The 16809-nt window shown below is 33.7% G+C and overlaps 1 protein-coding gene across 1 annotated transcript in view; it reads right to left on the reverse strand.

Annotated features, from left to right (window-relative positions):
* LOC129053304 (deleted in azoospermia protein 1-like) overlaps positions 1–16809 on the reverse strand; it is a 66889-nt gene that overhangs the window by 12086 nt on the left and 37994 nt on the right. The window contains exons 14-24 of the mRNA XM_054545373.1: positions 16046–16192; positions 15680–15771; positions 15068–15119; positions 14569–14632; positions 14340–14479; positions 12858–12947; positions 10441–10512; positions 7996–8085; positions 5598–5669; positions 3179–3250; positions 766–837 (exon numbers count right to left, since the gene is read on the reverse strand). Coding sequence (XP_054401348.1) covers positions 766–837; positions 3179–3250; positions 5598–5669; positions 7996–8085; positions 10441–10512; positions 12858–12947; positions 14340–14479; positions 14569–14632; positions 15068–15119; positions 15680–15771; positions 16046–16192 — 963 coding nt within the window. The remainder of the gene's footprint in view (positions 1–765; positions 838–3178; positions 3251–5597; positions 5670–7995; positions 8086–10440; positions 10513–12857; positions 12948–14339; positions 14480–14568; positions 14633–15067; positions 15120–15679; positions 15772–16045; positions 16193–16809) is intronic.

The following is a 16809-nucleotide window of genomic DNA, read 5'->3' on the forward strand; positions in this document are numbered from 1 at the left end:
AAAAAAAAACAAACAAAAAAAAACAAAAAAAAAACGGACACCAAAACTATTAAAATATTCCTACACATTTTCAAAAACACATGAGAAACACAATATTGAAGTACTTATCCTGCTGTCTCCTTTTTCATTATAATAAAAGTAACAGAATGGAAAACTTAAGTACTTTATGTTTTTAGTCCATGACATTCTTGTTACTTTTATATATGAAACTTCACCTTTCTCCAAATTTTCTGGAGTTGGCAATGTGGAAACCTCAAAGATAGTAGCTCTTTCAGTTTATCACCATAGATACAATTATGGGTCACAGACATAGTCCTATCTATGAAAAGAGATCCAGAGAATTACTACCGTGAAACAGCCAGCTAAAATGAAAATATAATTGGAATTCTGTGCTCTAAAAAGTGGATCATAATTTTACTTCACTCTATCTCCCTAACAAAATTCAGCAAAGTCAACTTTGGATGTTTCATTCAGTTATTTGACAGCAAAGATGAAAACTACAATCCAGAAATGAAGAAGGGGACACCAAATCTCAGAAATCTGTTCTACAGAAAAGTTACTGCCAAGTATATTCCTGTCAAAATATTACTTCATTACTTCTTAATAAGACAGAGGTCTTCATTCTACACTAATTCTAAGTGTTGCCTTAAATTTTAGGTACACTTCACTAGTTTAAAATGACAAACTATTCAGGAAATTTGTATAAACAAGTTAAAGGCCTCTATAATATCGGAAAGCAAATCATTTTACTTCCTCTTACATTACCTGATAATTATATACAGGCGACTGATATCTAGTGATGACCTGAACTGGTGCATTTGGATAAGTACGATATGCCTGAAAATAAATTATACAGAAAGAATGAATTAATAAGGTAAAACTTTTTTTTTAATTAGAAAGAAATATTCCCAGTAGAACAAAAATATGAAAAACATTGAAATACTAATTATTTTTCTATATACAACAATGCAGAATTGTGTATGACTGACTGATTTATGAAGAATGTATTATTCTCGGTCAAGTCCTACGGTTGGGCGTGGAGGGGGAACAGACAAATGACAAAAAAACTGGCTATTTCACCAGGCAAACTTAACCTTACTTATATTGTGTACTTATGCCCACCCAGAAGTTATTTCTTACACTGGTGATAAGGCTACATTAAGACAGAGTTCAATGTAAGTTAAATTAATACATTTGCTATTTCGCTGTAAAAATGCTTCCGGACTGATTTGTGTTTGACAATATTATAATGTAATATGTAGTTCTACAGAATTATGGCGTTTTCTGTACTTTATGTTGAAAAACTAAGTGCAGTATATAATCCAATACTGGAACAGAGACAGTATAAAGTCTCATATGTTTCAATAAATACTAATTGTTTGAATACATATAGGTACGCAGCAGGCATGAATACACCCAGACTCGGTAATGGCTCACAGTAAATGTTAAAAGTAGGGCTTTTATTCTAGCCATTGGTCAGAGAAGGAAAAAGAAGATGAGGTATACCGTACGTGTTTCAAGCACAGGGAAAACGTCAACAAATGAGAAACACTGAATAACTATTTCACTACGATTCTGTTACTTTATTTTCCATCAAAGAAAATGTCTTTTCAACTAAGATATAAATAAAATGAACTAAGAAGGAAATAAGCGTTATTTATCACCAATAAGTGACAGAATATGTCAAATCTACTTTAAATAGCAAAGTAACAAGGATCAGAGACACTACATGCTAGAAACTGATGGGATTTACAGATATCTAAAACTATCAGAACTCTACCCATTCCAGAATCAGAATATATCCAGAAGTCAGCAATTTATATGCAGAGGCATCTGGAAATCATTTCAAATAAAGAATAGCTGGATTAACTGCTAAACTTAGAGAAGAATAAAGTAGGCAGACACATGAGAAGAACTGCTTTCAAATATTTTAGTTACATGGGGGAAAGCAGCTCAGGTGTTATAGAGGTAATGCTCTTTTTAATCCTACTCTTCTTTAAGAGTAATTAACAGAAAAACATTTCTGTTTCTCTTTATCAAATTTTTTATGCTTGGTAAATCCAGACGCAGATTCTAATCAGATACATGCTCTTCTAAAGCCAAATTAATACTACCGTTCTTAGGTAAAGCCACATTAGGACTACCTTTCTTACATTAAATAATCTACCAACAAGTAACTGAACACTTGTCATTACGTGGATAAGCCATTGCTTAAGTATACAAAACCTGAGAGAGAAAAAGGCACTGTTGCTGCCATGGGAGGTTAAAAAGAAAGTAACAAAACGTAACACATTAATATAAAGGATGATTTAAAATATTTATAGGCACATACGACACACAAAAAATCAAGAAAGAGGAAGTATATGTTTCACTAATTCGCTTTACCAGAGGAACAACATAACTCCTTTGCGCCCCAACAGGCCAGTGCAGTGGAATCTTTTTTTAAAAAAAAAAAAAGTAACCAAAATTATGTAAATACTCCTACACATTTTCAAAAACCCGTGAGTTACATAATATTGAAGTATTTATCATGATGGCTCCTTTGTTATAATGAAAGAAACAGAATAGAAAAAAAGAAGTACTTTAGGTTTCTAATCCCTGAAGTTCTTGTTGTTACTTCTACATGGAAAACCTCAATCTTCCCAATTTTCTGGAAATAGAATTGTAGCATCCTCAAAGATATTAATTCTTTGAATTTGTTACCACACATATGATTACGGGTCATAGATAAGAGTTGTTATCGTTGAAAACAGACCCAGAGAACTACTACCATGAAGCAGCAAGCTAAAATAAAAATACAATTGGAATTCTGTGCTCTAAGAATTGGGTAAAGCTTTTATTTCACTTTATATCTCTGCAAGATTCATGAAAGTCAGCCTGGATGTTTCAGCTCTTTGACAGCAAAGATAACAAAATACATGCTGAAACAAAGACGGAAACACAAATCTCAGAAATTGTTCTACACAAAAGTTATTGCTGAGTACACTCCTGTCAAAATCTGATTTCATCACTTCTAAGTAACACAGAGGTCCTCATTACACGAATTCTAAGTGATTTCTTAAATTTTAGGTACATTTCACTACTTTACAATGACAAACTATTCAAGCAATTTGTATAAACAACTTGGAAGGCCTCAATAGTAGCTGAAAGTAAACCATTTTACTCCCTCTTCAATTACCTGATAATTATATACAGGCAACTGATATCCAGTGGTGACCTGAACTGGTGAATTTGGATAAGCAGGAAATGCCTGAAAATAAAGGTTACAGAAAAAAATGAATACGGTAAACCGTTTTTTAAAATTAGAAAGAAATACAATTCCCAATATAACAAAAATATGAAAAACTTTGAAACAGTAATTGTTTTTCTACGTACAGCAATGCAGATTTCTAAATGACTGACTTTATGAAGAAATAAAAATTCTCTTGTCAAGTGCTACCCTTTGGGTGGGGAGGGGGAAGAGACAAATGACAAAAGAAGTGATTATTTCACCAGCCAAAGTTTACCTTATATATATCGGGTACTTAAGCTCACCCAGAAGTTATTTCTTACACTGGTGATAAGGCTCCATTAAGACAGATTGCAGTGTAAGTTACATTAACACATTTGCTATCTCCCTGTAAAAATATTTCTAGACTGTTTTGTATTAGACAATATTATAGGGTAACATGTAGTTCTATAGATGTTATGGCTTTTTCTGCACTTCATTCCGAAAAACTAAGTGCAGTCTATAATCCAATAGTGGAGAAGAGAAAGTATGTCTTGTATGTTTCCATAAATTCTTATTGTTTGAAAACATACAGGCAGCAGCATACATGAATACACCCAGATTCAGTAATGGCTCACAGTCAATGACACAAACAAGTAGGGCTTTTTTTCTAGCCACTGTTCAGAGAAGGAAAAAGAAGAGGTATACCATACATGTTTCAAGCACGTGGAAAATGTCAACAAATTAGAGACACTGCACAACTGGTTCACTATTATTTTGTTACTTTATTTTCCATCAAAGAATATGTCTTTTAAACTGACACATAAATAAAATAGACTAAGAAGAATACAAACGTTATTTATCAACAGTAAGTGATAGAGTATGTCAAATCCTACTTTAAATATCAATGTAAGCAGGATCAGAGAAATCAGATGCCAGAAGCTCACGCGATTTATATATATATATCAAACCACATCGGAAATCTACCCATTCCAGAACCAGAATATATCCAGAAGTCAGCAATTTACATGAGGAGGCATCTGGAAATCATTTCAAATAAAGAGTAGCTAGATGAACTGCTAAACTTACAGAAGAATAAAGTGGGCAGACACGTAAGGAGAGCTGCTTTCATGCACTTTAGGAACTGGTTATAAGGGGGGAAAGCAGCTCAGGTGGTTTAGAGGCAATACTCTTGTTTATTCCTATTCTTATTTAAGAGTAATTAACAGCAAAACATTTCTGTTTCTCTTCTACAAATGTTCTATTGCTGGTAAAGCCAGAGGCAGATTCTACGCAGATACATACTACTTCTAAAGCCACGTGCATACTCCCTTTCTTTGATTATATAGTCTATCACTATGTGGACCTGCCATTGCTTAAGCACATAAAAACCTGAGAGCAAAAAAGGCACTGTTGCTCCCATTGGAGTTTATAATCGGGTTAACAAGAAAGTAAAAAAACAAATAAATAAAACATTAATATAAAGAATCATTTAAACATATTTATAGGCACATATGACATGGAAAAAAATCAAGAATGAACAGGAAGTGTACGTTTGGCTAATTCACTTAACGTCAAGTACAACATAATCCCTTTGCTCTCCAACAGGCCACTATGGTGGCATCTTTAAAAAAAAAAAAAAAAAAAAAAAAAAAAACCGGACACCAAAACTATTAAAATACTCCTACACATTTTCAAAAACACATGAGAAACACAATATTGAAGTACTTATCCTGCTGTCTCCTTTTTCACTATAATAAAAGTAACAGAATGGAAAACTTAAGTACTTTATGTTTTTAGTCCATGACATTCTTGTTACTTTTATATATGAAACTTCACCTTTCTCCAAATTTTCTGGAGTTGGCAATGTGGAAACCTCAAAGATAGTAGCTCTTTCAGTTTATCACCATAGATATAATTATGGGTCACAGACATAGTCCTATCTATGAAAAGAGATCCAGAGAATTACTACCGTGAAACAGCCAGCTAAAATGAAAATATAATTGGAATTCTGTGCTCTAAAAAGTGGATCATAATTTTACTTCACTCTATCTCCCTAACAAAATTCAGCAAAGTCAACTTTGGATGTTTCATTCAGTTATTTGACAGCAAAGATGAAAACTACAATCCAGAAATGAAGAAGGGGACACCAAATCTCAGAAATCTGTTCTACAGAAAAGTTACTGCCAAGTATATTCCTGTCAAAATATTACTTCATTACTTCTTAATAAGACAGAGGTCTTCATTCTACACTAATTCTAAGTGTTGCCTTAAATTTTAGGTACACTTCACTAGTTTAAAATGACAAACTATTCAGGAAATTTGTATAAACAAGTTAAAGGCCTCTATAATATCGGAAAGCAAATCATTTTACTTCCTCTTACATTACCTGATAATTATATACAGGCGACTGATATCTAGTGATGACCTGAACTGGTGCATTTGGATAAGTACGATATGCCTGAAAATAAATTATACAGAAAGAATGAATTAATAAGGTAAAACTTTTTTTTAATTAGAGAGAAATATTCCCAGTAGAACAAAAATATGAAAAACATTGAAATACTAATTATTTTTCTATATACAACAATGCAGAATTGTAAATGACTGACTGATTTATGAAGAACGTATTATTCTCGGTCAAGTCCTACGGTTGGGCGTGGAGGGGGAACAGACAAATGACAAAATAATTGGCTATTTCACCAGGCAAAGTTAACCTTACTTATATTGTGTACTTATGCCCACCCAGAAGTTATTTCTTTCACTGGTGATAAGGCTGCATGAAGACAGAGTTCAATGTAAGTTAGATTAATACATTTGCCATTTCCCTGTAAAAATGCTTCCGGACTGATTTGTGTTTGACAATACTATAAGGTAATATGTAGTTCTACAGAATTTACGGTGTGTTCCGTACTTTACGTTGAAAAACTAAGTGCAGTATATAATCCAATACTGGAAAAGAGACAGTATAAAGTCTCATATGTTTCAATAAATACTAATTGTTTGAACACATATAGGTACGCAGCAGGCATGAATACACCCAGATTCGGTAATGGCTCACAGTAAATGTTAGAAGTAGGGCTTTTATTCTAGCCATTGATGAGGTATACCGTACATGTTTCAAGCACAGGGAAAACGACAACAAATGAGAAACACTGAATAACTATTTCACTACTATTCTGTTACTTTATTTTCCATCAAAGAAAATGTCTTTTCAACTAAGATATAAATAAAATGAACTAAGAAGGAAATAAACGTTATTTATCACCAATAAGTGACAGAATATGTCAAATCTACTTTAAATAGCAAAGTAACAAGGATCAGAGACACTACACGCTAGAAACTGATGGGATTTACAGATATCTAAAACTATCAGAACTCTACCCATTCCAGAATCAGAATATATCCAGAAGTCAGCAATTTATATGCAGAGGCATCTGGAAATCATTTCAAATAAAGAATAGCTGGATTAATTGCTAAACTTAGAGAAGAATAAAGTAGGCAGACACATGAGAAGAACTGCTTTCAAATATTTTAGTTACATGGGGGAAAGCAGCTCAGGTGTTATAGAGGTAATGCTCTTTTTAATCGTATTCTTCTTTAAGAGTAATTAACAGAAAAACATTTCTGTTTCTCTTTATCAAATTTTTTATGCTTGGTAAATCCAGACGCAGATTCTAATCAGATACATGCTCTTCTAAAGCCAAATTAATACTACCGTTCTTAGGTAAAGCCACATTAGGACTACCTTTCTTACATTAAATAATCTACCAACAAGTAACTGAACACTTGTCATTACGTGGATAAGCCATTGCTTAAGCATACAAAACCTGAGAGAGAAAAAGGCACTGTTGCTGCCATGGGACGTTAAAAAGAAAGTAACAAAACTTAACACATTAATATAAAGGATGATTCAAAATATTTATAGGCACATATGACACACAAAAAATCAAGAAAGAAGAGGAAGTATATGTTTCACTAATTCGCTTTACCAGAGGAACAACATAACTCCTTTGCGCCCCAACAGGCCAGTGCAGTGGAATCTTTTTAAAAAAAAAAAAAAAAAGTAACCAAAATTATGTAAATACTCCTACACATTTTCAAAAACCCGTGAGTTACATAATATTGAAGTATTTATCATGATGGCTCCTTTGTTATAATGAAAGAAACAGAATAGAAAAAAAGAAGTACTTTAGGTTTCTAATCTCTGAAGTTCTTGTTGTTACTTCTACATGGAAAACCTCAATCTTCCCAATTTTCTGGAAATAGAATTGTAGCATCCTCAAAGATATTAATTCTTTGAATTTGTTACCACACATATGATTACGGGTCATAGATAAGAGTTGTTATCGTTGAAAACAGACCCAGAGAACTACTACCATGAAGCAGCAAGCTAAAATAAAAATACAATTGGAATTCTGTGCTCTAAGAATTGGGTAAAGCTTTTATTTCACTTTATATCTCTGCAAGATTCATGGAAGTCAGCCTGGATGTTTCAGCTCTTTGACAGCAAAGATAACAAAATACATGCTGAAACAAAGACGGAAACACAAATCTCAGAAATTGTTCTACACAAAAGTTATTGCTGAGTACACTCCTGTCAAAATCTGATTTCATCACTTCTAAGTAACACAGAGGTCCTCATTACACGAATTCTAAGTGATTTCTTAAATTTTAGGTACATTTCCCTACTTTAAAATGACAAACTATTCAAGCAATTTGTATAAACAAGTTGGAAGGCCTCCATAGTAGCTGAAAGTAAACCATTTTACTCCCTCTTCAATTACCTGATAATTATATACAGGCAACTGATATCCAGGGATGACGGAATTTATAGATGTAAATTGACCTGGTGAATCTGGATAAGTAGAATAAGCCTGAAAATAAAGTTGACAGAAAGAATGAATTAATACGGTAAAACGTTTTTTTAAATAGAAAGAAATACAATTCCCAATATAACAAAAATATGAAAAACCTTGAAACAGTAATTGTTTTTCTACGTACAGCAATGCAGATTTCTAAATGACTGACTTTATGAAGAAATAAAAATTCTCTTGTCAAGTGCTACCCTTTGGGTGGGGAGGGGGAAGAGACAAATGACAAAAGAAGTGACTATTTCACCAGCCAAAGCTTACCTTATATATACCGGGTACTTATGCCCACCCAGAAGTTATTTCTTACACTGGTGATAAGGCTCCACTTAGACAGATTGCAATGTAAGTTAAATTAACACATTTGCTATCTCCCTGTAAAAATATTTCTAGACTGTTTTGTATTAGACAATATTATAGGGTAACATGTAGTTCTATAGATGTTATGGCTTTTTCTGTACTTCATTCCGAAAAACTAAGTGCAGTCTATAATCCAATAGTGCAGAAGAGAAAGTATGTCTTGTATGTTTCTATAAATTCTTATTGTTTGAAAACATACAGGCAGCAGCATACATGAATACACCCAGATTCAGTAATGGCTCACAGTCAATGACACAAACAAGTAGGGCTTTTTTTCTAGCCACTGTTCAGAGAAGGAAAAAGAAGAGGTATACCATACATGTTTCAAGCACGTGGAAAATGTCAACAAATTAGAGACACTGCACAACTGGTTCACTATTATTTTGTTACTTTATTTTCCATCAAAGAATATGTCTTTTAAACTGACAAATAAAATAGACTAAGAAGAATACAAACATTATTTATCAACAGTAAGTGATAGAGTATGTCAAATCCTACTTTAAATATCAATGTAAGCAGGATCAGAGAAATCAGATGCCAGAAGCTCACGCGATTTATATATATATATCAAACCACATCGGAAATCTACCCATTCCAGAACCAGAATATATCCAGAAGTCAGCAATTTACATGAGGAGGCATCTGGAAATCATTTCAAATAAAGAGTAGCTAGATGAACTGCTAAACTTACAGAAGAATAAAGTGGGCAGACACGTAAGGAGAGCTGCTTTCATGCACTTTAGGAACTGGTTATAAGGGGGGAAAGCAGCTCAGGTGGTTTAGAGGTAATACTCCTGTTTATTCCTATTCTTATTTAAGAGTAATTAACAGCAAAGCATTTCTGTTTCTCTTCTACAAATGTTCTATTGCTGGTAAAGCCAGAGGCAGATTCTACGCAGATACATACTAATTCTAAAGCCTCGTGAATACTACCTTTCTTTGATTATATAGTCTATCACTATGTGGACCTGCCATTGCTTAAGCACATAAAAACCTGAGAGCAAAAAAGGCACTGTTGCTCCCATTGGAGTTTATAATCGGGTTAACAAGAAAGTAAAAAAACAAATAAATAAAACATTAATATAAAGAATCATTTAAACATATTTATAGGCACATATGACATGGAAAAAAATCAAGAATGAACAGGAAGTGTACGTTTGGCTAATTCACTTAACGTCAAGTACAACACAATCCCTTTGCTCTCCAACAGGCCACTATGGTGGCATCTTTAAAAAAACAAACAAACAAACAAAAAAAACCAAAAAAAAAACGGACACCAAAACTATTAAAATATTCCTACACATTTTCAAAAACACATGAGAAACACAATATTGAAGTACTTATCCTGCTGTCTCCTTTTTCATTATAATAAAAGTAACAGAATGGAAAACTTAAGTACTTTATGTTTTTAGTCCATGACATTCTTGTTACTTTTATATATGAAACTTCACCTTTCTCCAAATTTTCTGGAGTTGGCAATGTGGAAACCTCAAAGATAGTAGCTCTTTCAGTTTATCACCACAGATATAATTATGGGTCACAGACATAGTCCTATCTATGAAAAGAGATCCAGAGAATTACTACCGTGAAACAGCCAGCTAAAATGAAAATATAATTGGAATTCTGTGCTCTAAAAAGTGGATCATAATTTTACTTCACTCTATCTCCCTAACAAAATTCAGCAAAGTCAACTTTGGATGTTTCATTCAGTTATTTGACAGCAAAGATGAATACTACAATCCAGAAATGAAGAAGGGGACACCAAATCTCAGAAATCTGTTCTACAGAAAAGTTACTGCCAAGTATATTCCTGTCAAAATATTACTTCATTACTTCTTAATAAGACAGAGGTCTTCATTCTACACTAATTCTAAGTGTTGCCTTAAATTTTAGGTACACTTCACTAGTTTAAAATGACAAACTATTCAGGAAATTTGTATAAACAAGTTAAAGGCCTCTATAATATCGGAAAGCAAATCATTTTACTTCCTCTTACATTACCTGATAATTATATACAGGCGACTGATATCTAGTGATGACCTGAACTGGTGCATTTGGATAAGTACGATATGCCTGAAAATAAATTATACAGAAAGAATGAATTAATAAGGTAAAACTTTTTTTTTAATTAGAAAGAAATATTCCCAGTAGAACAAAAATATGAAAAACATTGAAATACTAATTATTTTTCTATATACAACAATGCAGAATTGTGTATGACTGACTGATTTATGAAGAATGTATTATTCTCGGTCAAGTCCTACGGTTGGGCGTGGAGGGGGAACAGACAAATGACAAAAGAACTGGCTATTTCACCAGGCAAACTTAACCTTACTTATATTGTGTACTTATGCCCACCCAGAAGTTATTTCTTACACTGGTGATAAGGCTACATGAAGACAGAGTTCAATGTAAGTTAAATTAATACATTTGCTATTTCGCTGTAAAAATGCTTCCGGACCGATTTGTGTTTGACAATATTATAAGGTAATATGTAGTTCTACAGAATTTATGGCGTTTTCTGTACTTTATGTTGAAAAACGAAGTGCAGTATATAATCCAATACTGGAAAAGAGACAGTATAAAGTCTCATATGTTTCAATAAATACTAATTGTTTGAATACATATAGGTACGCAGCAGGCATGAATACGCCCAGGTTCGGTAATGGCTCACAGTAAATGTTAAAAGTAGGGCTTTTATTCTAGCCATTGGTCAGAGAAGGAAAAAGAAGATGAGGTATACCGTATGTGTTTCAAGCACAGGGAAAACGTCAACAAATGAGAAACACTGAATAACTATTTCACTACTATTCTGTTACTTTATTTTCCATCAAAGAAAATGTCTTTTCAACTAAGATATAAATAAATTGAACTAAGAAGGAAATAAGCGTTATTTATCACCAATAAGTGACAGAGTATGTCAAATCTACTTTAAATAGCAAAGTAACAAGGATCAGAGACACTACATGCTAAAAACTGATGGGATTTACAGATATCTAAAACTATCAGAACTCTACCCATTCCAGAATCAGAATATATCCAGAAGTCAGCAATTTATATGCAGAGGCATCTGGAAATCATTTCAAATAAAGAATAGCTGGATTAATTGCTAAACTTAGAGAAGAATAAAGTAGGCAGACACATGAGAAGAACTGCTTTCAAATATTTTAGTTACATGGGGGAAAGCAGCTCAGGTGTTATAGAGGTAATGCTCTTTTTAATCCTACTCTTCTTTAAGAGTAATTAACAGAAAAACATTTCTGTTTCTCTTTATCAAATTTTTTATGCTTGGTAAATCCAGACGCAGATTCTAATCAGATACATGCTCTTCTAAAGCCAAATTAATACTACCGTTCTTAGGTAAAGCCACATTAGGACTACCTTTCTTACATTAAATAATCTACCAACAAGTAACTGAACACTTGTCATTACGTGGATAAGCCATTGCTTAAGTATACAAAACCTGAGAGAGAAAAAGGCACTGTTGCTGCCATGGGAGGTTAAAAAGAAAGTAACAAAACGTAACACATTAATATAAAGGATGATTTAAAATATTTATAGGCACATACGACACACAAAAAATCAAGAAAGAAGAGGAAGTATATGTTTCACTAATTCGCTTTACCAGAGGAACAACATAACTCCTTTGCGCCCCAACAGGCCAGTGCAGTGGAATCTTTTTAAAAAAAAAAAAAAAAAGTAACCAAAATTATGTAAATACTCCTACACATTTTCAAAAACCCGTGAGTTACATAATATTGAAGTATTTATCATGATGGCTCCTTTGTTATAATGAAAGAAACAGAATAGAAAAAAAGAAGTACTTTAGGTTTCTAATCCCTGAAGTTCTTGTTGTTACTTCTACATGGAAAACCTCAATCTTCCCAATTTTCTGGAAATAGAATTGTAGCATCCTCAAAGATATTAATTCTTTGAATTTGTTACCACACATATGATTACGGGTCATAGATAAGAGTTGTATCGTTGAAAACAGACCCAGAGAACTACTACCATGAAGCAGCAAGCTAAAATAAAAATACAATTGGAATTCTGTGCTCTAAGAATTGGGTAAAGCTTTTATTTCACTTTATATCTCTGCAAGATTCATGAAAGTCAGCCTGGATGTTTCAGCTCTTTGACAGCAAAGATAACAAAATACATGCTGAAACAAAGACGGAAACACAAATCTCAGAAATTGTTCTACACAAAAGTTATTGCTGAGTACACTCCTGTCAAAATCTGATTTCATCACTTCTAAGTAACACAGAGGTCCTCATTACACGAATTCTAAGTGATTTCTTAAATTTTAGGTACATTTCACTACTTTAAAATGACAAACTATTCAAGCAATTTGTATAAACAAGTTGAAGGCCTCAATAGTAGCTGAAGGTAAACCATTTTACTCCCTCTTCAATTACCTGATAATTATATACAGGCAACTGATATCCAGGGATGACGGAATTTATAGATATAAATTGATCTGGTGAATCTGGATAAGTAGAATAAGCCTGAAAATAAAGTTGACAGAAAGAATGGATTAATACGGTAAAACATTTTTTTTAAATAGAAAGAAATATCATACCCAATATAACAAAAATATGAAAAACTTTGAAACAGTAATTGTTTTTCTACGTACAGCAATCCAGATTTCTAAATGACTGACTTTATGAAGAAATAAAAATTGTCTGTCAAGTGCTACCCTTTGGGTGGGGAGGGGGAAGAGACAAATGACAAAAGAAGTGACTATTTCACCAGCCAAAGTTTACCTCATATATACCGGGTACTTATGCCCACCCAGAAGTTATTTCTTACACTGGTGATAAGGCTCCATTAGGATAGATTTCAACGTAAATTAAATTCATACATTTGCTATTTCTTTGGCAAAATACTTCTAGATTGTTTGGTATTTGACAACATTATAGGGTAATACTGTAGTTCTTCGACAGATGTTACGGCTTTCTCTATACTTCATTTCCACAAATTAAGGGCAGTATATAGCCATAACTGGAAAAGAGACAGTATAACGTCTTCTACGTTTCAATAAATTCTTACTGATTAAAAACATACAGGTAGCAGCATTCATGAATATACCCAGATTCAGTAATGGCTCACCGTAAATGCTAGAAACACGTAGGGCTTTTCTTCTAGTCATTGCTCAGAGAAGGAAAAAAGAAGAAGAGGTGTACCCTACACGTTTCAAGTACACGGAAAATGTCAACATATGAGAGACACTGAAGAACTATTTCACTACTATTTTGTTACTTTATTTTCCATCAAAGAAAAGGTGTTTTAAACACACACTGAAATAAGAGGAACGAAGAACAAAATAAATGTTATTTATCACCAGTAAGTGACAAACGATGTCAAATCTCACTTTAAACATCAAAGCAACCAGCATCAGAGAAATGACATGCCAGAAACTCACGGGATTTACATAGAGTAAAAGAGATCAGAAATCTACCCATCCCAGAACCAGAATATATCCAGAAGTCAGCAATTTATATGACGAGGCATCTGGAAAGCACTGCAAGTAAAGAATAGCTAGGTTAACCGCTAACCTTGGAGAACAATAAACTAGGCAGACACATAAGGAGAGCTGCTTCCAAATACTTTAGCAACTAGTTACATAGGGTGAAAAAGGAAGAGACAGGAAGAGATTTGTTCATGTGTCTAAAGAGGTCATTTCTGAGAGAAAGCCTTGCAAAGTACATAGAAGATTTTTAGCTCAAATAACCAACACTAAGAGTAAGAAATTTCTAACAAAAGTAACAAATTTCCCATTACTCACACTGTTTAAACAGGGATTCCATTGCCACTTACTACGGAAAGTGTAGATACAATTCCACAGACGCAAGGATGACTACAATAAACAAGAGAACAGGACCATAAGCACTTCTTACCTGAACGTACTGAGTTATAGGATTCAGCGTGATTAGGGGCTGCAGGCAAGTTTCAGTGTTTGCATTCCTCCAGATGTTCTGAAACTGTGGTGGAGGAGGAGGATTTAATACCAAAGGACGTGGCTGCACAAGACGAGCGCCTTTTTGAAAAGCAAGAAGAAAAAAGCCTATTTTTAGTTATTTGAAAAGCTACCCGGGTCAAAAAAGAACAATTTCTTTTCCTACTCACAGAACTTTTGTTTCCTGATTGCAGGGCCCAGCTTCAGCTTTTTACCCTGGAGATGTATCTGTGACTGAAAAGAGAACAGTAACAAAACTAGAATCCATTTTCAAGTCTTAGCTTCCAAGACTTGGGTAAACATCTAAAGCTTTCTAAGGTTCCTATCATCATAGACGATCAGTGACAACTACGCACCAAATTAAATGTTGTCATCATGAAGCCACCTTATTTACCCTTGCCACTCTAATCAGTGTCAAGAGGCATCAAGTGAAAGTTGATCAAAAACTTTTCATCACCCTGTCTCCAACCTTTCCTGTCTGTAGTTCATGAACCTAGGTGTCCACTCAAAAATAAACATGATCTATCAAGTTATGGGAGGTTACTCTGAGTTTGGATTTTGAACAGGAAGTCTAACTTTCTCCAAATTTTACACAAGTCTGAGTATATCACTAACACTAAACGTCGTATCAGTAAGATAAATAAGGGACTTTTCCATTGAATTACTTACCTCTACTATCTTCTGGACATCCACGTCATCAACAAATGAAACAAATCCATAGCTATGAAGGCAGACAAATGAAGCATAAAATCACCATCATACAGTACATGGTTCAGAACTTCTACTATTCTATATACAGAAGTGATCATGACCAAAGATGAATAATATACCATGATAAGTATTTGCTAACATGCACATGACAGATCCTCTACAAATACTACTTTTTCTTAAGTAGAACTATGTCAAAATGTGCTAGGATTAGGGTACTGTGAAAACTTCATTGATTAACAAAGAATTCACATCTGTGAACCTGAATTTAACTTACTATCTAAGACAAGGTGGTTAAAATTAAAGATGCTGTGCAGTGTATGAAGAAAACAACAATTTGAGAAAACTGATTAACTCACCTGTATGAAATAAAAATTGCAGACATTTCAAAACAAACATTAGAAAAATGATTAAATAAAAGAACTGGTAATAACCTTTTATCCCCTACGTGAAAGAAATTAACACCGCAAACAGTTTCATTTACACAAGGGTCAGAATATCAGTTTTGAAGTCTTGTCTCATACCTATAGAACAGGGGACTAGAGTTCAGATATTTTTGATAAAATTACTCACCCTTTGGACACACCACTTCGATTTGTGATTATCTTCACTTCTTTCACTGAACCGTATCTACCTAAGCAGCTTCTGATCTCAGTTTCATCCGTCTATGGAACAGAATGGAACGTCAGAGTAAAAATTCAGCATTCAAAAATTTCAACTTTACTACAATTTTACTACCATGAGGGGGAAATTTCTTCCCCATTTATCCCCAAAATGACCAGTAGCTCTTTGTCAAAGATATTTTTAGTACCTATGGGTCAAACCTGAAAGCAATTCTAAACCTCCATGAAGTACAAAAACACATTAAGTTTGTAACAGGGCCCAAATCCCACTGTTCATGATGTACTTTAAGGTAACAATGAGGTATGAATACAATACCCTATCATCAATTCCACCAACGAAAACAGTGTTTGGCATGATTTTGCCTTCTGGTAAAACCCAGCCTTGGCTAGCCGCAGCTGATGAAGACTGGGTGCTGGCCTCTCTGCAGATGGTTGAGTTGGGAGTCTCAGGATTTGCAGCAGACTGTAATTTGGAAAGTAGACATCATAATTACGTATGCAGGCAAAACCCATACACAATGTGAAATATCATTTTTGTATTTTAAGTATAATATATTTTACATAAGTTATTTTCATTGTAAATTAGTCACCAGTGCAGCTCAGTGCAGGCTCAGGATTTAAACTAATCAGAGGACATCAGCATGGAATTTTAACCAAAGGATATACTACTTTCTTAAACCTAGTGTCGCTCATCACCGTGTCTTGTATAATGCTGTGGAAGAATACTCATTCAGTATTTGTGAAAATACTCTGTGAAGTAGTTAAAAAAGACACCCAAAACTAGAAAGTTTAGATTTGTAAAAATTAAAGTTTTAAAATCATCCTGTTCTACATTCGTGAGCAACTTTTCACTTTACTGAGTAGACTAAAGATAAACCTTAAAAAAAAAAAAAAGAAGCCGCACCAAAAACAAAATAAACCTCAATGTTTTAAACCAATTTCTTATAATCTTCTTCCCTAACGCTAGGGTGTTCAAAGCATCTTCTGAAATAACATTTTTCTTCCTGAGTAACGCAAAATCAGTCCAAGTGATAATTCTAATTTTCACAGTGGCCTGATAGATATAAATGAGTGAATTCA

The sequence above is a fragment of the Pongo abelii genome, chromosome Y (genome assembly GCF_028885655.2).
Source record: "Pongo abelii isolate AG06213 chromosome Y, NHGRI_mPonAbe1-v2.0_pri, whole genome shotgun sequence".
Taxonomy (NCBI): Eukaryota; Metazoa; Chordata; class Mammalia; order Primates; family Hominidae; genus Pongo; species Pongo abelii.